At 35.2% G+C, this 24,614-nt stretch overlaps 1 protein-coding gene across 2 annotated transcripts in view; it reads right to left on the reverse strand.

Annotated features, from left to right (window-relative positions):
- Positions 1-221: 221 nt before the first annotated feature.
- The window catches only part of HECTD2 (HECT domain E3 ubiquitin protein ligase 2), a 75,736-nt gene continuing 51,343 nt past the window's right edge, over positions 222-24,614 (reverse strand). Inside the window, exons 8-21 of one of the 2 annotated variants that reach the window (XM_040970425.1) lie at positions 22,653-22,762; positions 21,099-21,247; positions 20,372-20,495; positions 18,053-18,149; positions 14,833-14,940; positions 13,920-14,052; positions 12,886-12,974; positions 10,864-11,022; positions 9,286-9,360; positions 7,368-7,455; positions 7,176-7,282; positions 6,725-6,840; positions 5,527-5,670; positions 222-2,089 (exon numbers count right to left, since the gene is read on the reverse strand). In XM_040970425.1, coding sequence (XP_040826359.1) covers positions 1,969-2,089; positions 5,527-5,670; positions 6,725-6,840; positions 7,176-7,282; positions 7,368-7,455; positions 9,286-9,360; positions 10,864-11,022; positions 12,886-12,974; positions 13,920-14,052; positions 14,833-14,940; positions 18,053-18,149; positions 20,372-20,495; positions 21,099-21,247; positions 22,653-22,762 — 1,620 coding nt within the window. In that variant the 3' untranslated portion in view covers positions 222-1,968. Of the gene's footprint in view, positions 2,090-5,526; positions 5,671-6,724; positions 6,841-7,175; positions 7,283-7,367; positions 7,456-9,285; positions 9,361-10,863; positions 11,023-12,885; positions 12,975-13,919; positions 14,053-14,832; positions 14,941-18,052; positions 18,153-20,371; positions 20,496-21,098; positions 21,248-22,652; positions 22,763-24,614 lie in introns of both variants that reach the window. The other variant, XM_040970424.1, reaches the window with a different exon arrangement.

Below are 24,614 nucleotides of genomic sequence, written 5' to 3' on the forward strand. Positions count from 1 at the left end.
GCATAAATAAATAAAGGCAATGTGCAATTCAGTGATAAATAGTTATAAATTTCAACTTGATCGAACAGATAACAAAAATTCTCCATTTATTTATGGACTTTGTCATTTAAAAATCTGGCTTGCTTGGGTACTTTTTATTTGAAATTGACAGAGCTATCAGTACACAAGCACATCATTAAACATGCAGACCAAGCCAACACAATTTTTCCATGAGTCATTGCTACCAAATAAAAACTTTGTTTACATTTTACTTAAAACAGTTAAATCTGATTTCTTATACATGATTCTTTGTGCTTAGTAGTAGCCTACATTAAACATCTGAACTTTCTAGTCCAAGCAGTGTGAGAAGCAGTTTTATTTGCATATGGATTAAAAACAGAGCAAAATAAAACAAAAGCAGTATGCAGTAAATCTCTTAGGTTTTCAAGATTTTTAAAAAGCAGCCTATTAAAATGGAAAAGCAGTCACTTGCATTTCAGAGACTATCAATGAAGTAGCTCCTTTTCCTCAGAGATGGGTGAGTGGGTTGGGTTTCAAATCCCAGGAGAAGAAACTGGTTACTTCCTACACCCTGAAAGAATTCTGCTGGTTGGGTGTAAGAAGCAAAACAACAAGAAAAAAAGCCTAATTTGGAAAAAGTTCTGGGAAAGTATTATTTGCATATGAGCCATATGCTGGTACTAAATGCTGGTTTCATTATTATTGCAGAGAGAACTTCAGAGTTTTCTGAAGGAAAGCTATACAGAGAAATATTGGTTTGGAAATATTTATAATATGCTAATAAAACTGCTTCATATGCTGTAAATTAAAAAGTACTCCATTTACTGTCTGACTTAAATGCAGTTTCTTTTTACATGCTACTGTATTAGAAAACATTTTAAAAGGGTATTTTGGAATTTACTATATTAAGAATCCAGTGAAAGACAAACATTTTGACCAAAATGCTGAATTCTATTTTTACAACAAGCTGGATCGTTTTGACACAAATGTTATTATTGTATTCACTTTTGTCAAATGCCTTATCTTTTTAAAAACTGGTATTTTAGTATAATTGGTGATCAAAAATGTGTATATACCTATACATCAATCAAAATATATATATATAAAAGCAGTTCTTTTGTGCTTGTAGTTGACTTAATTCATCAGTAACTAGTTAGACCTGATTTCTTTCCTAATATTTTGATTTTTAAGGAGAAATTTTTATATAAATACCACGGAGTACCACACAAATAATTGACTACCAGTATGCATGCAGACTAACAGTAATACTTAAACGAATATAACCTTGAATCCAATTAGTCTGAAAATATTCTTGTACAGTCATCTTTATTAATTTGTAAAAGCTGTATACACATCTAAAACCCTGAATTTCCTTTGTAAAAATATATCTTTAGCAATAAATGGCACTATCAAAATCCCATTGTTCTCAAGCTATTATGTAGTTATTTACATACTCTTCAGCAGCAATTGAAAAGAATCTTATGGGACTAAAGCCAGTATATCAAAAACCCTGTAAAAGGCATTTGTAATTATACTGTTGTTCACCTCTATATGAAAATATGGCTACATGCCTTATGTTGAAGATAGTGGAGCTGTTTGCTTTGCTACACAGTGCTCAGTAGCACGCAATCTGCCATTGGGTTCAACTATGTCATAGATGCACCCCTCACCAGACTTCACTGTGACCAACTACTCATGGAAAATGATAAAGTGCTAGTAAGAAAAAAAAAAAGAGGGACTTGACCCACAGTTGCCTCTGCCATGTGGTCATCACTCAAGAAACTTTTGAGTTTTTTAGAAAAGCATGCCTTTGCTGAACATACTTCCTATTTTATTTTAAAAACTCAGTATTTGAAAGTTGGTGAGCTTTTGTTAAAGTGTTTTGAGACAGAAACAAGAAAAGATTAAAGGCACAAGAAGAGGGAAGTGAATGCTACATATAAAATACTGGATTTCAAGTCTTCTACATTACTCAAGTCCAAAACCTTCTGAATTTGAAATTCCAATGATTAATTTCTGTTTCAGATCTTTTTTGCTTTTGTATGGCGGTAGGCAAAGTTGATTGAAGCAGGTATGAGCCACAGGTAACCTAGGGAAAAGTCATTTTTAAAAAGATACTAAGTTTTATAATACAAACTGCTGTCAGGCCACTTTAAAAAAATACCCGATGTAATCAAATCTACTTTGCTATATATATCAAGATGATTTACTCATTCCTTCATTGAACAAACATTTACTGAGTATCTAATATATATCAGGCACCACTGCAAATGCTAGGATTATGTTTACAGACAAGACAGTCAATATCCTGCTGCCACCAAACTTTCTTACTAAAGGAGCTTTGTTTAAAAATCAGAGGTAACTGAATTAAAAAAAAAATGTATTTATTTATTTGAAAGGCAGGAGAAAGAGACACAGAGAGATCCTCCATCTGCCGGTTCACTCCCCAGATGATGGTGACAGCCACAGCTGGGTCAGGCTGAAGCTGGTCTCTCATGCGGGTGGCAGGGACCCAAGCACTTGAGCTATATCTCCTGCTGTCCCCCCAGGTGCATTAGCAGGGAGCTGCATCAGAAGCAGAATGGCCAGGACTCAAACAGGCTCTCCCATATGGAATTGCTGAAACTGGCCAGAACAGAATGTAACTACTGCTTTCCCCAACTTACTCACTTTGGACCTTGTTTGAGTTGCCTGATGTTTCCAGATCTCACTTTCCTCATCAACATGATAAGGTAAACTATCCGATTAGGTTGTCTAAAAGATAAAAGAGTTATCTGCACAAAACATTCTACAGAATAGTAGGTCACACAGTGATGCTGTTTCCCAGGGGTGAATATCAGAGCATTTTGGGCAACTAGATGCTCACACTTACAACGGTGCTGCCTCCAACACACATGTAGCACTTATCCCCTCAGTCTTTTTGATCAGCTCCCTCAACTGTCCACCTGATGGTATGTTTTTATCTCAAGATTTCTGCAGATCTTAGGCAATTTCCTTCTGTTTTTATGAACGCTACAGCATCAATAGTGCTTTCAGAGACATCCGTGAATCAAGAGTGGGAAAAGCAATTAAAGGTTTTGTTTGGTGCCGAAATGTTTTTCACATGTGTAGTTTTTTCATAATATGTATTTTTAAGAACTTTTGGAAGACCTCATGCACATCTGGATCTCAAATTATGTTTGTACCAAATTATATTTACCTTTTAGTTCTATTTTTTATAAACTTTTGGAAGTCCTCTCATACACCTCAGAAGAGGAGGACATTTTCAAAGAAGTTTGTATTATTAGAAATTCAACTTTGAGAGCCCTGTGTACTAAAGGCCTAAAAGTATTCAAATCAGTTAATATTTACTATAGTCAATGCTTATTTTTTGTCATTTATGCCTCAAAACAAGTGAGAATGTATTTATTTTCATTTTATTGGTGTGGAAAATAGTTATTGCAATAAACAAGTCATCTATTCAAAGCAACAGGGCTCATAAAGGTAGAGATCCAAGATTCAAATTTCAATCAGTGTGACTTCAAAACTAGTGGGCCTTTATGGAGGAATGAAAACTTATTAGCTGGAGTGTGTGCGATTGAAATGACATCGGTCTCTGATGAATGACTGCATTCATATTTAATATCTGTGACTTTCCCACTGAGTTCTGGAGTTATTCTAGATTCATGACTAAGTGATGTTAGTTCACAAAATAATCCCCAAAATTAATAGTAATTGGGAAAATATAGATGTAATGTCATCCTTGTGTTAAAATAGATTACTCACATTATACTTTTTAAAATGACAAATTTTGTTACTATACAATGTTTTGGAAAATTAATTTCTGGTGTCAAAGTAAATATGTAATCTCAAAAGGCTTCTTCTTTTCATTTTAGGTCTTTTAACTGTAAATCTTGCTTACAATTTTCTGAAATTTATAAATGTGAGGGTACTTTATAAAATTCATGGGATATTGGAATTAAAGATGTCTATTTTGGTGTAAAGCATTTCTTGAAATCCAAAAGCAGTTTTTCATAGTATGTATTTTACCTTGAACTTTTAGAAGACACCCATGTGTAATTTTTAAAATGTTTTAAGTATAATCTACATATAGAAAAAATTCAAGAAACACTGTGTATCTGTACACACGTACTACATGGAACAGGCAAAGATGTCTGAGGCATGACCTGTGCCTGGAAGAGCTAAATACTTAAGGAAGAAGGTAGAGCATGCCCAGTGGCACATCACTGCTTTAAGGTCGTCAAGGAACTCCTGAAGGAAGGATACTCCTGGCATTAGAGAGGAAGTTAACTTCAAGTTGGGTTTCTGGCAAGGGTAACATGGCACATGTGAAGAGAAAAATTTCAAAGTGTGGAGGAAGGCAAGCGTAAAATGTGTTCAAGGAGCTGCCAGGACAAACTGCTGACTGAAGCATAGGGAATGATATTAATAGGTGTTTTGGGACAGAAGACTATAGAATTTTGAGAGATTGTAGATTCTAGAATGTAAAGCGATGGAGAGCCATCAGGTTATTTCTGCCCAGGGAAATACCATCAAAGCAGTGTTAAGGAAAATTGGTTTAACAGGATGACATAATTCAAAAGGGAAGAGCTGACTAGTTAGACTTGGCATGAGGTTTGTCAAATAAATCACAAACGTGAAAAACAATGAAACCCAGGATAGTGGCACTGGGTAAACAAGAGGCAGATTCCACCTCTAAAATGGAAGAAGCATTGTAGACCTAGAAGGCAGCTGTGATGGCTCAAATAACTGGGTTTTTGCCACCCACATGGGAGGCCTGGATTGAGTTCCCACCTGGCCTGGTCTCATCCCTGTCTTTCTGGGCAAATGGGGGAGTGAGTCAACATAGGAGTTTCTGTTTCTTTCTCTTTCTCTCTGCCTTTCAAATAAATGTAGTAAATAAAGCAAAAATAATGAAAGGAAGAATTGACGTGGATAAAAGAAAAATTGGTCATACACAAAGTTATGTCTACCAGATCAGCTTTTATAATTACAAGATGTTTTGGAAAAGGAATAAGTAGAATAACATTAACTCACTAGCACAACTGGAAAATAACTTAAAGCCATAATTACCATTATTTCAAATGCAAAAAGCATGAATTAAAAAATAGTAGTAATTAGTGGTACTTGTTTGTAATGGCTAAACAAACAAGCAAAACAACAAAATGCACAAACAACCCCAAATTAATATTTCCCATAGAAAATAAAGAACACATTTAAGTAAAAGTGAAATTTAGACAACATCATAACACTGTAAAATATACCAAGTTCTAAAAGAGATTACAAAGCAATTATTTCACCTAGAGAAGTTACAAAAAGTGAGGGAAATGAGTTGTGAACTATTAGTACTGGTCTCAAAAATTAACTGAACTTTCATGGAAATATCTCCCATTTCAAGGCCATGGTTAATTTAAATATTTTTTCCTATTAAAATTACTTCAGATGTAATGAATTCTTTGATTCCAGGTGCTTTATTCTTAGCAGTAACTTATACATTAAAAATAAAATTACTTTCCAGAAATTTACCAGTTAGTAGAAGTTTCATTCTTTGAAATTTTAAAGTTCAAATCGGCCATCCCTCCTACAGGTACTCTGTCACTTCCTGTAGTAAAATGAAGCAATTTCTTCTGAAGATCAAGAGGAAATCCAAGCACAACATCCCAAAAGTATCTAGAGGACACCAAGGGAGGCATATGTGAAACACCTTGACTAAAAGCATGCAGATCTTAACAAAGTAACCCAAAGCCTAAATAAAACGTTTCAGTTAAACATATGTAATACCTTTAATGTGAAATTAAGGAATGAAGATCTTTCATATTTGAATTAGACTTCTTACATTATGAAATAAAACTTTTATAAAATTATATTAGTATAACAGTAGATAGGATAGAAGTTATTTTTCTTCTATGTAATTTACAAATCTTTTTTAGCATAGTGTTATTAGGAAAAATGACCTTATGACTGTTTTTGAAGGACTATATTATTGTAATAAAACACGGGAAATCAGTGTGGGGAGGGAAGGAGGGAAATCTCAGCTTTGGAACTGTATCCTAAAATAAATAAATCAATCCCCCTAAAATGACAGTGCTATTAAAATGTTATCCATGCCTAGAATTTTAGGATCAAAGTCACTTTTTAAAGACTTACTTGAAATGCAGACTTATATATTTATTTTATAAAGAGAGAGAGAGAGAAAGGGAAAGAAGTAACTATATAGGGAAATCTTCCATTGACTGGTTCATTCCCCTCAGGCCTGGCCCAGGCTACGACCAAGATCCAGGAGCTGCTTCCAGGTTCCACAGTGGATGCAGGGGTCCACATACTTGGACCACCTTCTGCTGGTTTCCCAGACTTATTGGTAGGAATCAGGATCAGAAGTAGAACAGCCAGGACTTGAACTGGCACCCATATGGGATTCTGGTGTCACAGATTGTCACAGATGATGGCTTCACTGCTATGCCACAACAGTTGGGCCCATAAAGTCACATTTTTTTTTTTTAACAAACCCTATACACTTTTTTGTAGAAATTATGTAATTTCTTCTAAGGGGTTTGTTATGTGAGTTCATATTTGATATTTCTAACTTACTATGTAGAGACAGTGTGGAACCCTAGAATATTTCAGTCAACATAATTCAACGACTGAAAATTACACCAATAAATGAACCACATTCTGTTTTGTTCCCTTGTTCACAATCCTACCACCAGGTGTCTTAAGAACCCACCTGATAGTTAGGTCTGTTTTCGCATAGCCATCATACTGAGTACTTCTCTGCAGGGCGTGCATATCCAGTTCAGGACTGCCACAAACGAGAATTTCAACTTCTTCTGGACGAAGCAGCTGCCAATAATTATTTACCAAGAATAATTAAAATGAAACAGTAATTAGCATTTGCAGAAAATTAGGCAGATTTAGCATGAATCTGAGTTGCTCTCCCCCAGGGCCAGTGTCAAGTCTCTGCCAACCTCCCTGCTGCCTTCAACACACCGAGTTTCAGGTACTTGTTCATAATCTGCATTGTGTCACTTATTTTTTCACTTTGGGTGGGCTGTTTCTTCTACCCAGAGAAATTAAAGATCAGAACAGCAGAGACCATGCCATGCATTTAATTCTTCTTTTCTCTCCTCCACCTCTGCAGTGACCCATCAATGAAAAGTTTAATGTTTTAAACTTACCATTAGAGCATTTGAAGCACAAACACTATGAAACCCATAATAAAAAGCAGCAAACTGCTTATAGATGCATTTGTTGAGAAGGAAGTCAGTATAAAGCTGTACATACTCTGGAAGACAATTTTATGTGTTAAATAAGAGCATGTAAATACAGAATATTAATTTCAAAAAGTTTAAAAGTGGTCTCTAGCTTACCTTTCCTATTTTGATTGGTAACTGTAATTTTATCACCATTTGGCTTTAAATTATAGGACTTAATTATTCCAAACTCTTCTTGAAAAACCTGATGGGAGATATGATCACAGAAAATTTACTGGTATGTTTGATACAGCTAAAAGGAGTCCATGAACATCTTTGTAAAATTTATTTATTTATTTTATGATACAGTTCCACAGGTTTTGGGATTTCCCTTATCCCTTCCCCAAAAATCCTCCCTCCCCACTGATTTCCCCTATAATAATATAGTAATATAGTTCTTCATAAATAGTCATAAATCCATCATTGCCGGCATGGACAGTGACAGAGAGTCTAGCATCCTATTGTCAACATATAGTTAACAGTTTCATTGGGAATCCATCTTTGATCTGGATGTACAGATGTATATTGCATTGTATCCTCACATCTGGATATGATCATCTCCATTATACAGTTACTATATATCCCCTTAAATGAAAAGCCACAATACAAAATCAACAACAGGGAGAAAAACAGAAATTTACAGAACAATGAAGTTAAATACCATGCTACTGAATGACTAATATGTAATTGAAACAATGAAGAAGAATATCAGGAATCTTCTTGGAGGCATGGTATGACTTATGAGTCAGTGAAAAATTTAATGGGGGAAAAACTGCTTTGAAGAAATAAAAATATAAACAGCAACATCAAAATCCGTGATACAGTTTTTTGTTGATCTTTGTTGGTGTGCTATGTCCTCTGTAGGCAACAGATAGATGGGTTTTGTATTTTAATCCAGTTACTGACTTATGCTGTTGGATTGATGAGTTTAAGCCATTTATATTCAGGGTTAATATGAATAGGTGATATTTTGGTCCTGTCATTTTAGGGTTGTTCATTGTTTGATTTGGTCTTCTGTTGTTATTTTACTAGGATGCTCTTCACCTTTACCTTTGGTTTTGGTGAGTGCTGTTACTTTCTTTTTTATGATTATATTTATATTTAGCAGTTTATAGTATTCAAATGAGATTTTACAAAACTTTGTGCATTTTAGGATAATCAAAACTGATTTATAATTCTAACAAGCCATATATTAATAATTGAGTAGAACAATCTTAGGCGGGTGCACAGAGAAAGCTCCAGTATCTTAGCTAGTGAGGAATAACTGAACTCTGCGTCCTCCCTAGTGAGTTCTAGGAAAGGCCAAGTCAGGAGCCTGACCAGTAAGGTACAGGCTGAGCAATTACGGGCCAGCTGACTTTTTCCTGTCTGTTCTCATCTTTATATATTAGTCTCTCTCTGTCTACCTGAAATCATTTAAAAAGAACAGGTTTTCCTCTCTCCCTTCTGAAAAACACCAGTTATAGAAAGGTTAAGTTTATATAATATTTTTACTAAGAATGAAGTGTCATGAAATCATTATGGTGTGAAAAAGTCAGGCCTTCACCCTATCTGTTAAGCACAGTTAAATACTTCTACAGTCATCTAAGTAATACTCAGCTTGTTAGAGTTACGTGGATCACCATGATGAATTTCATCTCCCAGTTATTATAGTTACTATAAGGGAAGCGGAAATGAAGGAGCTTTGGTCTGACCCATCCATTCTGACTTCTAACCTCTTGTGTTGAGGCTTCATGAAAGGCTTATTTTAGGAAGGTGAAAAGCTCTAAGAAAGTGACAGAGCCAAGGCAACATGTAGCTGCCCAGCAGTTCATCCAACGTCCTCTTAGCCTCGGTGAATCTCTTTAAGCACTTTGTCATCCACATGTGTCTGTGTCACTGTCTGTACTTTATCAGACTAACAGCCTTTAAGACAGAGGATTTTATATGTTCATAACCCTTGTCATCTTTTCTAGCAAAGAGTACTTAAAAGCAAATGGCATTGTTCATGAGTGAAAGATACAGTTGGCAGACAGCTATCTGCCCTCTCTAGTACCTGGAATGTTGAATAGAAATCTTCTTCAACATTGCCTTCATATGATAAGAGTTCATTTAATCCATGGGCCAGTTCCTGGAAGAAGAAATGTATTACCTGTCTTTCAAAATCAAATAGCATTACCAAAAATAGTTAAGTAAATGTGTTCTGCTTCACTTATATATGCAACAATGACTAGATAAGCCTCTTGAGGTTTCAAAACAAAAATATTAGAGAGGTGCATTCCAGGGCACAAAATGTTTGTTAATATCTTCTATCATCTAAAGGTTGGGGAAAAAAATACCTTATAGATTATGCAAGAGGAAGCTTTCTGGTTAAACGCAGAGTTGTAACTCTGGGATCTATTCTTAAACAAGCTAAATTCATCTCCAGTGTAGTTTCCAGCATAATCCACTGCTGTCAACTGCATTGCTATTTAAGAATATAATCTTTCTACTTCTATTAGCAAATCTGGTGATGCGTTAGGATTCAACTTTTGCTTATTTTTTATTTACTTATTTAAAGACAGTGAGAAGGGGACAGATAGGAAGAGAGAGATCTTTTTCACTGGCTCATTCCCCTAATAGCCACAATGGCTGCAACTTGGGCCAGGGTGAAGCCAGGAGCCAAGAACTCTATCAGGGTATCTCTCACATGGATGGCAGGAACCCAGTTCTTTGGCCATTTTCAGGTGCAGGAGAAGGGATCCTAGACCATAAGTGGACCAGACAGGACTCAAACTGGATCTGTTATGAGATGTTGGCATTGCAGACAGCGGCTTAAGCCACTGTACCATAGTGCTGCCTTCTTAGGATTCACCTTTTAAATAATAATATTTGTGGTTTGAGTGTGTTAAATAGTTTCTACATTTCATTTATTGCACCTTCCACTTCCTAAGAATATCTGAGACAGATCCTCCATCTGCTAGTTCACTCCCCAAATGATCACAATGTTGGGGATCGGACTTGGCCAAAGCCAAGAGCCAAGAACTGCCTCCAGGTCTCCCACATGGGTGCAGGGACCCAAGGACTTGGACCATTCTCTGCCACTTTCCCAGGTTTATTAGAGAGGATCTGGATTTGAAGCAGAGCAGCTAGGATATAAGTGACATTTTTTTTTTGGATGCTATATCAGGCACAAATAGTGGCTTAACCCATTAAACCACAATGCTATTTCCCCCCAACCCCAAATTACTTTCTTATGTTACAACTTAAAGCATCCAGAAAAAAGGTTTTAAAAATAAAAAATTTCATCTGGTATTCGCAAAAATGTTTGGTTTATTTCCAATTATGAAAAATGTAAATAATAGCATAATTATATTGCTCTTGTATACTTCATAGAATAATGTTCTGTTCAATTAAAACAAGACATGTTCATGCAAATCTGACTTTCTGACTTCAGGGTTTGCAGTGCCACATTGTAAGAGCTCAGGAGTGCTACAAAGGAGGTGTGTCTCCATTAGGAAGAAGACAGAAAGGCAGATGAGCTACAGAGCCAGAGGGAAACTGTTTAAAAAGAAAAACAGCATTATGAGAGAGACTGCAGACAAAAGGGAGATGTTTTAGCATTAAGTGACAAAAATGTTCACTTCATACTTACAGGCATAATTTGATATAAGTCATCAATGGTAACACTGCAGATGCCGACTGGTGTATTTTGATCAGTGGGGATGATGGGAGGGCTCAGTAATTTCTTGTAACAGCAGGGAGGAAAACGAATATCCAAGGTGATGCTGTTATAAACAGCTAGTCCCATAAGCTATGCATACTGGCCGTTAAGCATTAACATAAAATCCATGACAACAAATGAGTTTTGAATTATGCATCAGTCTATTTCTTGCAAGCTGTGTTTAGATTTAACACTGACTTTCTAATTAGTCTCACATACTTCCTTTCCTCTCTCCTGTTTTTTTTCTACATAATATAATTCCTTGATTGCCAAGTCATATTAAAAGGGAAAGGTTCCATTGATAGTATTTATTGAATTCCCTAGAAAAGTTCATCTAAGATCACGTTAGATAGTAATTTCAGACAGGTTTTTAAAGCATTTAGCACATAAGAAAACATTTTCTAAATTTAAGGAAAGATGTTGGTGACTGTAAAAGCGGTAGGAACATCATTATATTATGACTCTTGGTGTCATCTTCAAAATATTCACAGTTAATACTGTAGGCTTTACTACAACACTTTACAAGACCTTACCACATTGAACAATAAATGGTAACAGGAACATATAGCACAGTGGGAAGTATTAGAGACACAAGTCTTTGGTCTTAAAAACTGAAGAAATGCAAGGAATGACATCTGTCTTTTCAATGACTGTGTCCTATTTATCAACTTCCAGTCTTCATCAGTTTCTATAAAGGCAGACTATCACCCAAAATCCAAGCTGAACCACAAGAATGTAAAGCATGACAAACATATGCATTATGAAATTTAAACAAATCAAAGTATGAGAAGCATTGATGACTGGGGCCTTCGGTGAAGCTGGAATGGTCAAAACAATGATGGCTGCAGGTCACAGGGTGAAGATGGCTGCCTGAGGATTAAGCCTTCTTCTGTGGAATCCAGCACTCTGCACCATTAGACAGGGTAACAGTCATAGACTTCCAAGGCGAGTTCACTATTCCAACACATGGCTTTTCCCCCTTGAGATCCTTTCTTTCATCTGCCCTCTTGACTGCCATAAACATTCCTTCGGAAATTATTCCAATGAATGCAAGCAAGACTAAAGTTCAAAATCCTCCTTAAGATGGATGGTATCTTTCATAACCCTGCCATGCTCACTGCTCCTGTTTCAACACAATTCAGCTTGTTCCACCTTTAAATATTTCCTTTTTTTTTTTTTTTTTGAGAATACATTGCATCTTTTTTCTTCTGCAAAGCTCCTTAGTACTTAATGCCACACAGTCATCTGAGAATGGTGACATGGATGCTCAACTGTCCATAGAGAGCAAGCTGCTTATAGATCCCCTCCCCTTCCTTTAACCCTTCACCTTCCCAGTACTGGCTCATTATTTGCTCTATCCTCCTTTCTAATATATTTCTTAGAACTTTTTAAAGGATAATGTACAAGGAGTCTTGTCTGCTCTCCTACCAATCCTGGAATGCTCTCCACAATATAATTAATAGGGATCAGAAGATGCCATATAGAGTATAACACTATAGTATATATTGTACCACTATAGTATAATGCCATATGCTTTAAATATTTCCATACTGTTCAATTTTCAAAATTTATGAATGCCTTCTTCATGTGCCAGGATTTACAGAGCATAGTAAGAAGCCAGATTTACTGTCCATAATTTCAATTTTGTAAACTTAGTGAAGTAATAAACACACAAAGAACAGAAGAATAGTGCATTACAATTTTTTTTTAAATTGAATTTCTGTTGGTTTAAATTATATGTGAAATAGAAGAGAACTATTTTTACTTTGATATGTTTTTAAAACCTGTTGACCTTTTATAGCTGACATGACACATAATAAATATTACTGAAAATGAATTGGTAGTCTTCGACAAGAATATGTAATTTTCAAAAAATTTTTTTCTAAGATGCTGGCAAAATCTATTAAAATCTTTAGTCTACTAGCACCTCCTAGTGGAAAGTTTAAAGGATACAATTCCAACCAATCGGAATTCAGAATAGTTATCACACTTAAAGCTGCTGAACCAATGGCAGTGTGAATCCTTATGATACGTAAACATGCCTACGAAAGACAAAATATACTTTTAGTACTAACACTGTTGATTAAAAAGACTGGAAAGTGCACAGCATTTTTATTTCTGCAAATAATTATTGCAAACCATCTTTCATACTAAAAATCTCACATTAGTTAAAGCATCATTATTTGAAAATCTCAACAACTATAAATTGATATATTGAGTATACATAGTGCATTTTATTGTTCATTGGTATCTTGAACCAAAGGTAGAAATGAGGTAACTAAAAGATAAATTAATGAGATAGCTTCATAATAACTACAGTTTTATAAGTTAGGAGCAATATTTACTTTAAAGATTACCTGGATATTTAAATTTATCCATATAATAGCATCTGTATATATCATCCATATTTCCCATGATCAGAAACATGATATAAAAAGTTAACTATATATCGAAAGAGAAGAAAGACTAAAAACTCTCCTTCGAAAAAAAATTTTGCAAACATTTTAGCAACTATTAATGACTTAATAGTGATATTTCTACAGTAAAATGTAAATTTCAGAGGTTTAATTTTTTAAAAATCAATTTTGAATTCCTACTTACTAAACAAACATTATTTAATGAAATAAGCTTCAAATATTAATGTAGAACAAGTTATACTTTTCTGTTTTAATTTCCAGTGGTTTTCATTTTGATGACAAAATAAATGTTGATGTATTTGGGCTGTTTAGGGAAGATACAACGTCTGCTCCTAGTACTTTCAGTCTTCATGTACTTTGTGTAGGACTACCAGCAGGATAGTTAACATTTCAATCCTATATTTCAAAAAGCTCATAAGATGTACATAATATATCATCTTTACATAATCATTCAACATTGATGATTGACAAAAAATGTCTGTAAAATCATACAGCAAAAAATAATACTGGCTACCTTTCTCCAACAGTTATAAAGAATTGGTATTTATAATAAATGGACTGGATGCTCACCATAATCTGGATGAAAAATCTGGCGAATGAGGAGCAGGAACCATTCTTTAGTCAAGCCGCCCATATCCAATCCAGCTTCCCCCACAAAGGTAACCTTCAACTTCTTTTTCAAGTCTGCTCTTTTCCGCGTTAACTATTTGATGAAAATATATAGCAGAGGAGAACAAAGGACAATGAAAGGGGATTAACTTTTTAAATTCTGGGAACTAGCACAGGTACTATTCATTTACAGTGTCCTCAAATTCCACCCATTTTCATCCCTCCCATAAATGTGCTAGATAATGTGTGAGCTAGGCATCATTCTAATATCGAGTAGACAAGTGAGGTACCTTGCTGGGGGTTACTGTCCTGGTATCATACTACTTTCAAAATTTTAATCTAGTAGATTATTTAAATATAAGACCATTCAACATTACACTTCAAAAAAAAATACGGCTAAATCAGCCCTTAGCTTTTAATAAGCAAGAAGATCTGGTAAAACATATATATTCAGGAACCTCTAATCATATCTGTACAGGCAGCAACATATATTTGAGTCTGCACAGGTGCATTAGGGCTTGTAGGTCAGACCTCTGTTTTACAGATGAATGGCCTGAGGCCTGGTGAAGTTAAAATGAATCGTTATACCACTAGGCAGAAACAAAGATGAGTGAGTCCAGATCCATTAGCTCATTTAGGTATTCTATGTCAAATCCTTCTTTGGAAAGTTACTAAAAAACATTCATAAGCATATAGAAATTATTATAAGGCTTAATTATAAATACATAGCCAGTGTCAACTATGGTATAAAATTTAAGGAATCATACTTACTGGAATTCAGAAATCACAAATCATTTACTAAACTTTTAGTAGTAAATCACATTGTACAATTCATGTCATGTTTTAATAAATATCATTTTGTAATAAATTATACCTCATCCAGTGAATCGCTAACCAGATGTGTCCGTCTTACTTTCATATTTAGAAATAACATGTTCATATCAGGTCTCTGTCTCCGAGATACTTTATCCACCAGACTTTGCTAATAAGAGAGAAAACATTTCCACCTTTAGACTATAAAACATCTGAATGCTTTAGTAAAAATCATTTTTTCCATGTCATCTTTCATGTAAACAATTTCATAAAATCACACACATCTGATTTGTAAAAATGCCATATTATTTTCATATTTGGAACAATACTAGCCAGAGGACATTCAAAATGAAGGACCAAAGTAATTTTGTCTTTATAGTTTCAATGTCTCATCATTTAAATATCAAGGTTTTCTTTTTAATAAATAAATACATACAGAGCACTTGTAAAAAGAGGAATATCTATTTAATGGCAGACCTGACCTTAAGCTTTTTAAGATGCAATTAGTCTGCTATTAGGAATAATTTATCAAAACCTCAACAATGTTCATACTCTTTGTATCAATAATGCCACTTCTGGGAATTCTGTGGACAGAAGTGGGAGTTGAGATGTTCATCCTTAAAGAAAAACTTTGGGAATACGCTAAATATATGTATCACTAGTAGACTTTAACATAGCTACCAAAATTTGATGGTCACAAAAACAATGTGTATAGTTATATAGAAGGTTGAGCTGAAGAAAGTGGAGAAAAAACTGCCTGTAATATTGTTTCAGCTTGGTTGCATTTTAAAGATAACATACTAAAAATATCAAGGAAAAAATTTAGCAAAATGTTAATAAGAGATAAGCTTGGGTAATGGAGATATGCATGCTTTAAAATGTGTTTTTCCTGAGTTGGAAATAAATGCACTGGGGACATAAAATATTAATAATGAATATATAAAAATGTCACTTCCATAAAGTCTATGTGCTTATATATTTATACACCTAAAAATAAGAGTGGCAGCAACCACTTTTCTTGGAAACATTTATCATTTTTTATGTAAATAATTTGACAAAAGCTATACATATTTGTGGAGTATTGTGTGATGTTTCATGACATGTGTATACATTGTGTAATGTCCAACAACCAAAGTAAATTTATTTATTCTTTCAAGCATTTAACATTTCTTTATAGTGAAAAATAGAGTGAAGATAGAGATGATTAATTTACTTGTGTATTTCAAAAAACCCACCTTTTGTACGTATGAAAGGTAGGCATTTTAGACATTTTAAATACATGCCATTTACTTTAACAGCTATTTTAATATCTCAAATCTATATACCTTAGATTTAGCTTAATATAACAAAACACTGCAATTCAGAGTTTTCTCCATTATTCTAATATCCAATGGTGATGTGTTTACTTAACAGTTTGTGGCTTCTCTGGTTCCTCCTTTATGAAAGAAATCCAGAATCTTGGCCAATTATTCGGCATCATGGACCTTTTATCACACCCCTTCTGATCTTCTGTTCCCAGTCTAGCTCCTGGGAAGCTATTCACATTAGAAACATCCAGTACTAATAGCAGACTGGTTTAGTGGCTACTCCTTCCATTGGGAATTCATATTTACTAAAAATGCTCCAAATTAAAGAAATAATCCAACAAGAGTGGAATTCTAGTCTGAGTGAGTAAGCTATTCTAAAGCAGGAGAACCTTGTTTTGCAACTTCAGATTATACCACATAGGCATTTGTTTATACTAGCTGCTTCTAAGACTGTCAGAACAGCCATCAGTTTATTAATTCCAAGGGGCATTGTAGCTGACAAGTTAATGCCTGGGAAACAATCATAGGAACTGACAATGCCAGCTGACTCTTCAACCACTACCTGTGTGCTTGCATGCTCCATGGAGAACTTAGCCAGTTGAGAGTCTACACCTGCTTCTGTCCTTTCAAGAAAAAAATGTACATACATACACACATGAATATCACTTAAGTGATAGGAAACTGCTCAGAGGAATTTTAGACAAACTTCTTACATGCTAGAATTTTTCTTACAAATATAAAATATCATTACCCTAGGGTGGAAAACACTCAAGAAACACACTACATTGTACAAAAGCAACAGACAGAAAAATACATGAGCAATGCAGACCAGTCTGGGAGTCAATACATACACAAGATCAAGTAACAATTCTAGTGCTAAATATATCTGTTTAAGCTCATTCTTCAAGGGTTGGGGAAAGGGAGTATGCGTGTGAAATTCCTTAGCTAGACAAAGACAGTTTCTTCTAAAATTACTGTGTTTAATATAGCTAGCTTTAGGATGGCACCAGTCACTCAGATCTTTTTTTTTCTCTGTAATAAAAACAACATTCACCTGCCTAGTAAATTACTGAAGAATAAGCAATTCTTAGTTTTTTTTTTCACAATATTTTGAATGTCTGATTCTTGTTATATTCTTAGACAAGACATGGAAGACATGTCATCACTCTTCTGTTTCTCCTTATTTTAAGGCAATTGGAGCTGAGTTTTCCTCTAAGTTTTAAAGGTGTGAGTAATCATGTCACACAAGCAGATGCTTGTAATGCATGTGCGTTTACATAGAGTCTAGAGCTCATTTGCTCCCTCCTCGGTGAAGTCCATGGCTCCACTGCACTGCGCTGAAACACCCATCTAGGCAGTGTGTTAGGACAGGCCCCGGGCTGGGCTGCACCCTGCTCTGTAAGATGGCAAAGTGATCTGTTCTCAAAGATGCCTGGGATTAGCCTGACTGCTCTGGGCTACGGTGGGAACTCTGCGTGTTGGTTTTAAGAACCAATAAGCATCATCTACATTCTCTGAGCATTAATTTTCAGTTCTCTGGGATTTATTCTTTTTATTATATTTTCTAATATTTGGCTGTTTCCATCTGGTTTTTCCTACTGTGTACAGGATGTCTCAGTGTTTTAAGTGCTTGGCCTTAAGAACTTAAGCACAATTGCTTGAGCACACTCCTCGTTGATCTCTGCTACTACCTACCACTGGATCTCTGCAGATTGAGGTCCAAAGAGCTCCTAGAAGGTTGGACCTAGAAGCAGCATTTAATCTTCCTGCTATATTTAGAGTAAAATGGAGGCTGATTAGCAGAGGGGTGTCTTGTCTTCCACAGTGTGAATAGGTTAAAAGCATTTTGGGGGGAGTGTGATAATATGGGGTTCTGATTATGTTAGAACAAGTCACAATACATAAACTTATTTATTAAATTATTTAACTATATTGACTATAGTCAGCATAAATATGTTTTTATAACTGGCTTACCCTTGCGATGCTTATCATCTGTTGTTCTGAGTCTCTCTGAATAATGATTTTTTTTGCAGCTATAGAAATAACAAATGGGTACTGACAGAAGGAAAACCTGCTCAACAAGTGAAAACAGAAAAAGCAGAATGGTGTATTTTTAGTAAAATAATATTAAGGGAATCTAAGGTACCCCTTCTAGCAATATAAACAATACTCTTGTAAAATCATTTACAAAATGATTTTCTGTGCATCACTTAATCCCCACAGCCCCATGAAGAATGTATCATTGCTAGATGTGCAGTATCTTTATTCTCCAAAGAAGGCTACATCTACTGCACTGGAGTAAATGCTAGTCACTTACACTGTTTATGCAAATCATTTCAATTCACATAGTCACCTTTATATTACCACTTGTGAAAAACACTGGCAACATGAAACCAGGAGGCAAAAGGATTTATGAAGGAGAATTGACTCAGAAAAAAAAATCATATGCTTAGATTAACCTAAGACTCTAGTGTTAAGGTGTGTGTGCCTCAAAAATGAAGAAATCTAGCAATAAATATATAATCAGTGATAACTGTAAAAACGGGATGCTTGTTGTGGATATAGTATTTAATGTACAGTTATATAAAATAGTATATATATTTTTTAAATTAAGATCAAAGGTTATGAAATTAACTTCATTCCTGAGTCTGAGCCCATTCTACACTATACACAAAAGCTACAAACCACACAAAAATATGTTTGGAAACAGTGAAACTTTAGGAGTTGGGCTTCCATCACAAGTGACTGTGCTTCGGCTGTAAGTGGACTCCATCTGAGCACGGTCAAGTTGCCTTTCTGTGACCACTAAAGGTAACTGAAGGTAATATGAAGAAAAAGATAGCCCTCATGTGAATGGAAAATGGGCACAAATACTGTAGGAGCTGTTCAGTACCAGTATACAGAATTTTGAATCAAACTAAGTAAACTTTTGGAAACAAACATACAATGAACTTAGTTGTATATATATTGGTTTTATTATGTACTTAAAAAATTCTCTTTAGTCTATCTCTTACTATGGTAATTTAAAAAGTGACAGTGTGTACATGACACACTTAGGTAAACTGATGAGGCAGCTCATGGCTGGAAGTGACTTATCCTGGAACTCTAGGTCCCTTGCCAGGATCAAAGCTCCCATACAGCTCATTCTTGGTAGATCAGTGCAGTGGCACAGTGTTTAGGGAAAGCTGGGTGTTAAAAGATGTCATTACTGAAGTTGCACAATAATTGAGTTGTTTTGTCTGCAACATCACAATTTTGTTAAAATGGAAGGAGAAATGATCATAGTACAATAAAGTGTGTCAAGAATATAGCCATTAGACTGCCTAGTGTCCTAGAGTGTCAATTCTTGTTCACTTACGAGCACTTAGAAATGGACTATGCCCACAAGGCTATGCAATGTCTTATGCTTGTTCCATACCAAAAATCCTTGGGAAATTTAAGCAATTTGTGGATAATTCTGAGGTTTTATGTTGTTTACATCTACAATGTATCTCTTATGTTGTTTATTCTACAACAAATGTAGCAGGCCATATCTCATGGTCTGGGAATAATTTATGTTTGTTTTGTTAGCTTAATCCTAATTACAAGTGTGGATATGAAATATATTTTAAAAATTGGCTGGATATCTTCAAAATCTATCATAATAATAATCTATAGGAAAACCCTTTCACTATAACATTTACTCTTTCACACTATATTTAATGGACAACAATTTTTTTTTCTAAAGAATAAAGGAGAAATAGAGTAAATGTGTGTGTGTACATATGTACATATGTGGTAGATCACATACCAGCAAACTATGGCTTCTGGGACAAAGTTGGCCTGTCCTCCATTTTTGAAAAGAAAGCTATTTGTGATACAGACATACCCATTCATCTGCATATTGACTAGGGCTGCCTTTGTGCTAAAATGTTAAAACAGAATCTGTAAAGCCTGCAGAGCAGAAAATATTTACCACTTAGTCCTCCTTCATAGAAAGTGCCTCCTCACTGCTGTGCTGGGTGACTGCACATACAGTAATCAGATGTAAGAAACTGCACAGTAAGAATCTCTGTCTTCTTGAAAAGATGCTATTAACCAAATCAAAACCAAAGTAGCATGTATGTAAGTTTAAAATGTAGCAGAAACAGAAAATGTTTTTAACAAATATAATGCTATTTTGAGGCTGGATATCTAAACTATTTTTAAGTTTATATCTAAAATATGTAGATACTTTGCACAAACTTAAGATCCAGTCGTTATAAAGAATAGTATTTAATTCAGGAGAATAATTAAATAAGCTTTTGCTCATACCTGTGAGAGTTTCCAAAGCTCTGCCAAGTATGATATTCTTCCATGAGATCAATGTGATCCAAAGTAGAATTATAGAAATCAGTATAAGGGATAAGGGGAGGGTGAACCAAATTGTTTGCCGTATCTGTAAAGATAAATTCTATCATAATGATCTTTTTCAACATGTGCATGACTCACCCGAAAAATAAAAACACTGTTTTAATGGCCTCTAGAGCCTTGACTTAGAATCTTCTATATAGAGCCATTGTTCATTTCAAAGAAAAAAAGAAAGATAATTTTAAGGTTGTTATTAAAATTCAGTCAATAAATTTCTGTCTTGAAAAAACTGGGGCTGTTTATCACGTTCCTGTTGGAGGGAGAAGGCAGATGGCCACCTGCTCACACACTGCCCCATCGGTGTCTTCTCTTAGAGGCCAGGCCTCATTCATTCATGTAAGCTCAGATTTTCTCAGCAACAGAACTTAGCAGATCATGCACACCCAACAGTCACAACACAATCATAATGCAGAAGCTACCCAGGAAAATGCCTAGAGCTTTCGGTTGTTCTTATTGTTTTACATTTACAAATGAACTTTGAAACCCATGATCAAAACAGAAAATGAATTACAAATTTTCTTTCAGAGAAATAATTCAAGATTTCACAAAACCTCAAGGGACTGTTGAGATCCTTGTGGAAATGTCCTCATGTTTAACAAAAGAAGAGTAAAAATGAATAACAAAAACTTACTAAGCAAAGCCAACACTTTAGATGCTGATGGAATCCACCAGGAACACTTTGTCACAGGTGGAAATTCTTCTGGCTTGGCAGGAAACAGACGCAAAGAAATAAATTGCAGCAGTCTCTCTACCAATTGTTTAAATCTCTTCTGGGACAATCTAGTAAAGATTATGGAATAATTCCAATCAAAATTCACGTTTTCTAACTTTAGCAAAATATCTATTAAGTATAAAACTACATTCTGTATACTCAAAATTTTAGATGGCTGTCAACGTCGTATTTCTTAAGTAGTGAAATATGTGAAAGGATACAAAACTCTTGAATACATATTGCTAAACAAGAAACAAGCACCAAACTCACTAGTGTATAGTTAGTAATCTTGTTTTTAAGGGTTTCAGTGCTGAGTCAATCTTCACTATTCACAATTCGACACCTGCAAAACCTGCCTACTTGATAAAATTTAATTGTATCCCCTTCCGCTCCGAATCAGTTCTTGTGCTTTTGTGGTCTATTGCAGGCATGAAAAGAAAGGTGAACAATACAGGCCACCTCACAAGCTCATTCAGCGGTCATTGACTAGGACAGCTCTGCCTTTGAGTGCCACTCTGACACTGGAAGCAAATGCTCTGTGCAGCGCAGGGTCACTTTTTCATTCTATTTGTTGATTATCTGAGTATTCTCAGTGACCCTCAGTTGAAGGTAGAAGGTGCTGCTTAGGGTTCCTAAGTTCGAAAAGGTGCTACATGCCTCATGGAGGAAATGTTAGAAAAATTTCATCCAAGCATGGGTTATAGTGCTGCCACAAATTCAATGTTAATGAATAACTTAAGTAGATAATTAAGCAGAAATGCTCAGAGAACAAGGTTATGTGTTGATTAGTTGATAAAAATGTAATTAAAGTCTCACAGGAAGCCTAATCCTGTATTAGCCCCAGAAGTGATGGTTCTGAATTTTCTAATTCAGTGTTTCTGGTGATTTGGTGATTATATACAGTGTATCAACAATCAAAAATAAGAATAGGCTATATTTTAAATTAACTTTAGAAAGATTTTATCTTTTTAGTCTTTATTAATAATGAAAAACAATCACTATTAATGTGTATAGTGTGCTTATAAATAAAAGCATTGTGTTTTAGAAATTGATATTAACAGATAACCTGTATTTTATATTGTTTTTAGGTGAGGAGAAAGTAATGTGTAAATAATGTTGAGATTATTGATATACATGTAGGAATTATAAGGACATCAATTAAAATAGTAATGTCTGAGCATATCTACTCATTATCTTGAAGATACTCAAGAATGAAAAACCAATGACCGAAATAAAAAGTGAAAGTAGTGGAGAGAAATTGCATATATAAGCAAAATGGTTACTTATACTGAAAGGAGATTTTTAATTATTCTCTATGCAGTGGTAAAATATTTTTATAACGGCTTTTGAAGTATCCTAAATTGTTAGCATCATTTGTAGGAATGTTGAACCATTCAGATATATTTATCATTACTAACATTAAACTTAAAACTGTGAAACTATGAAAGTTCTTAATATCATAGCATGATTTACTTTTTGAACCAGTGAACTAGGAAATGATGGTCAGCTTCCACTAAGGCAGCTGTCTGTCGTAGCAAGTGAGCATAGATGACATACGTAGATGTGTTATTAAACTGAGGATTCTGAAAAAGACAGTAAAGATAACTGTTAAAATTTTGTCAACATGTAAATGCAAAGACATTAAGTTTAAATGAGTTAAAGTGCTAAATTCAGGAGACTACATTTGAGTTTATGAAAAGTTTTAAAGCAACAGTCTGTTGTTGAACAGAAACTGATGCACAGGCTTTGGAATTAAGACGTCTGAGTCTGAGGGTTTTTTTTTTTTTTTCTTTTTAAGGCTTATTGACTTATTTCTTTGAAACACAGAATGACTTCATGATGCAGGAGCAGCAAGGGATACAGGGAGCTGGTGGAAGCAGGGAGAATCTTCCATGCTGTAGCTCACTCCCTAGAGGAGGCCAGGAACTCCATCTGGGTCTCCCATTTGGGTGGCAGGCAATGGGACCCTATTCGTTGCCTTCCCAGGAGTCGTTAGCAGAGTAGCTGGGATTTCGGCACGACAAGGGAATGCCAGTGTTGTAAGAAGAGGCTTAACATATTGTGCTACAGTTCTGCTCAGAAGGGCTAATTCTACACTTAATAGCCATGTGCTCTTTTTTTTTTTTTTAGTTTTTATTTTTAATTTTTAATTTTATGATACAATTCCATAGAGTCTGGGATCTTCCCTCCATCCGCACAGCTGTGTGCTTTTAAACAACTTCCTTATTTGTAAAACACAAATGAGAATATGCGCTTAATGACAACATGAGTGTTCTGAAAGAAATGTATGTAAAACACCTCACTTGGTGCTATCAAAAACCAGACAGTTAAAAAGCAGGGTTTTTATTTGATTAAAGAAAAAGAATGCTAGAAAAATGAAATGGAAGTTATTTGTGAAGCATCTGGTTTGATGAAATGGGGCTACCTCATGGCTCACAAGGAACACACTTAATTCCTGACAATTTCTAACCATTAAAAAACACTGAAGGTGTACTTCAAAGTAACACTTCCGGTTGTGTCTCTAAGAGCCACAACTTTGTCATTTTAACATCACTGAAAAGTAAGAGCACATCACATGCTTTTCAAGACTGAATGGCAAGACATTTCAAAATTAGAGAGTGCCCTACTGGGTAACAGCTCAGAATCCGGCTGTCTTGAGGGGAGCCTAACTAATACACTCCCCCGAGCTGCATATTGTCACTCTTGCAGCTTTTACCATCTCAGCATGTTTGCTTTGCTGCTTTTCTCTGGTTTTGCCTTTTCCTCCTCTGACTTCTTTTTTCTCCCTCCTACAGTCTATTCTTAACTACCTCTTTGCATTTTCCTCTATTACTTTGTTTTTGCCTTTTCTCCTACTTTCTCTAACTGCATCCTGTGTATTTTCATTTATTAGATGTGATACTGTGAGACCAGTACGAACTAAACACAGTATGTTATTTAATATATATTTTGTTACCTTTAATTGACACACTGTAATGAATGATATCAATGTAGCATACTAGCTGTGGTAATAACATATTTCTCACACATACACACACACACGAAACAAACACAAAAAACCACCAAAGTACGAAAAGTTGATTTTCATTTTTTCTGGACCCTAACATATATTTTTGTAACTGAATCTCCCTGTCTATTTTTAAAAATTATTTATTTCAAAAGCAGCACTAGAGTGAGAGGGAAAAGAGAGAGGGAAAGGCAATTTTGATCTGTTAGTTCATTCCCAAAAAGGCTGCAATGACTGGGGATTGATCACGGAAAGTCAGGAGCCCCAGCACTCCAAGTGGGTTTCCCACAAGAGTGTGAGGGGCCAAGCATTTTAGCCATCCTCCACTGCTTCCCCATGTGCTTTAGCAGGGAACAAGAATGGAACTGGAGCAGCTGAAACACGACTGGGTATTTATACAGGGTGCTGGCACTACGGGCCACAGTTTT

Source organism: Ochotona curzoniae, unplaced genomic scaffold (genome assembly GCF_017591425.1).
Source record: "Ochotona curzoniae isolate NIBS_2020 unplaced genomic scaffold, NIBS_Ocur_1.0 scaffold_4763, whole genome shotgun sequence".
Lineage (NCBI taxonomy): Eukaryota > Metazoa > Chordata > Mammalia > Lagomorpha > Ochotonidae > Ochotona > Ochotona curzoniae.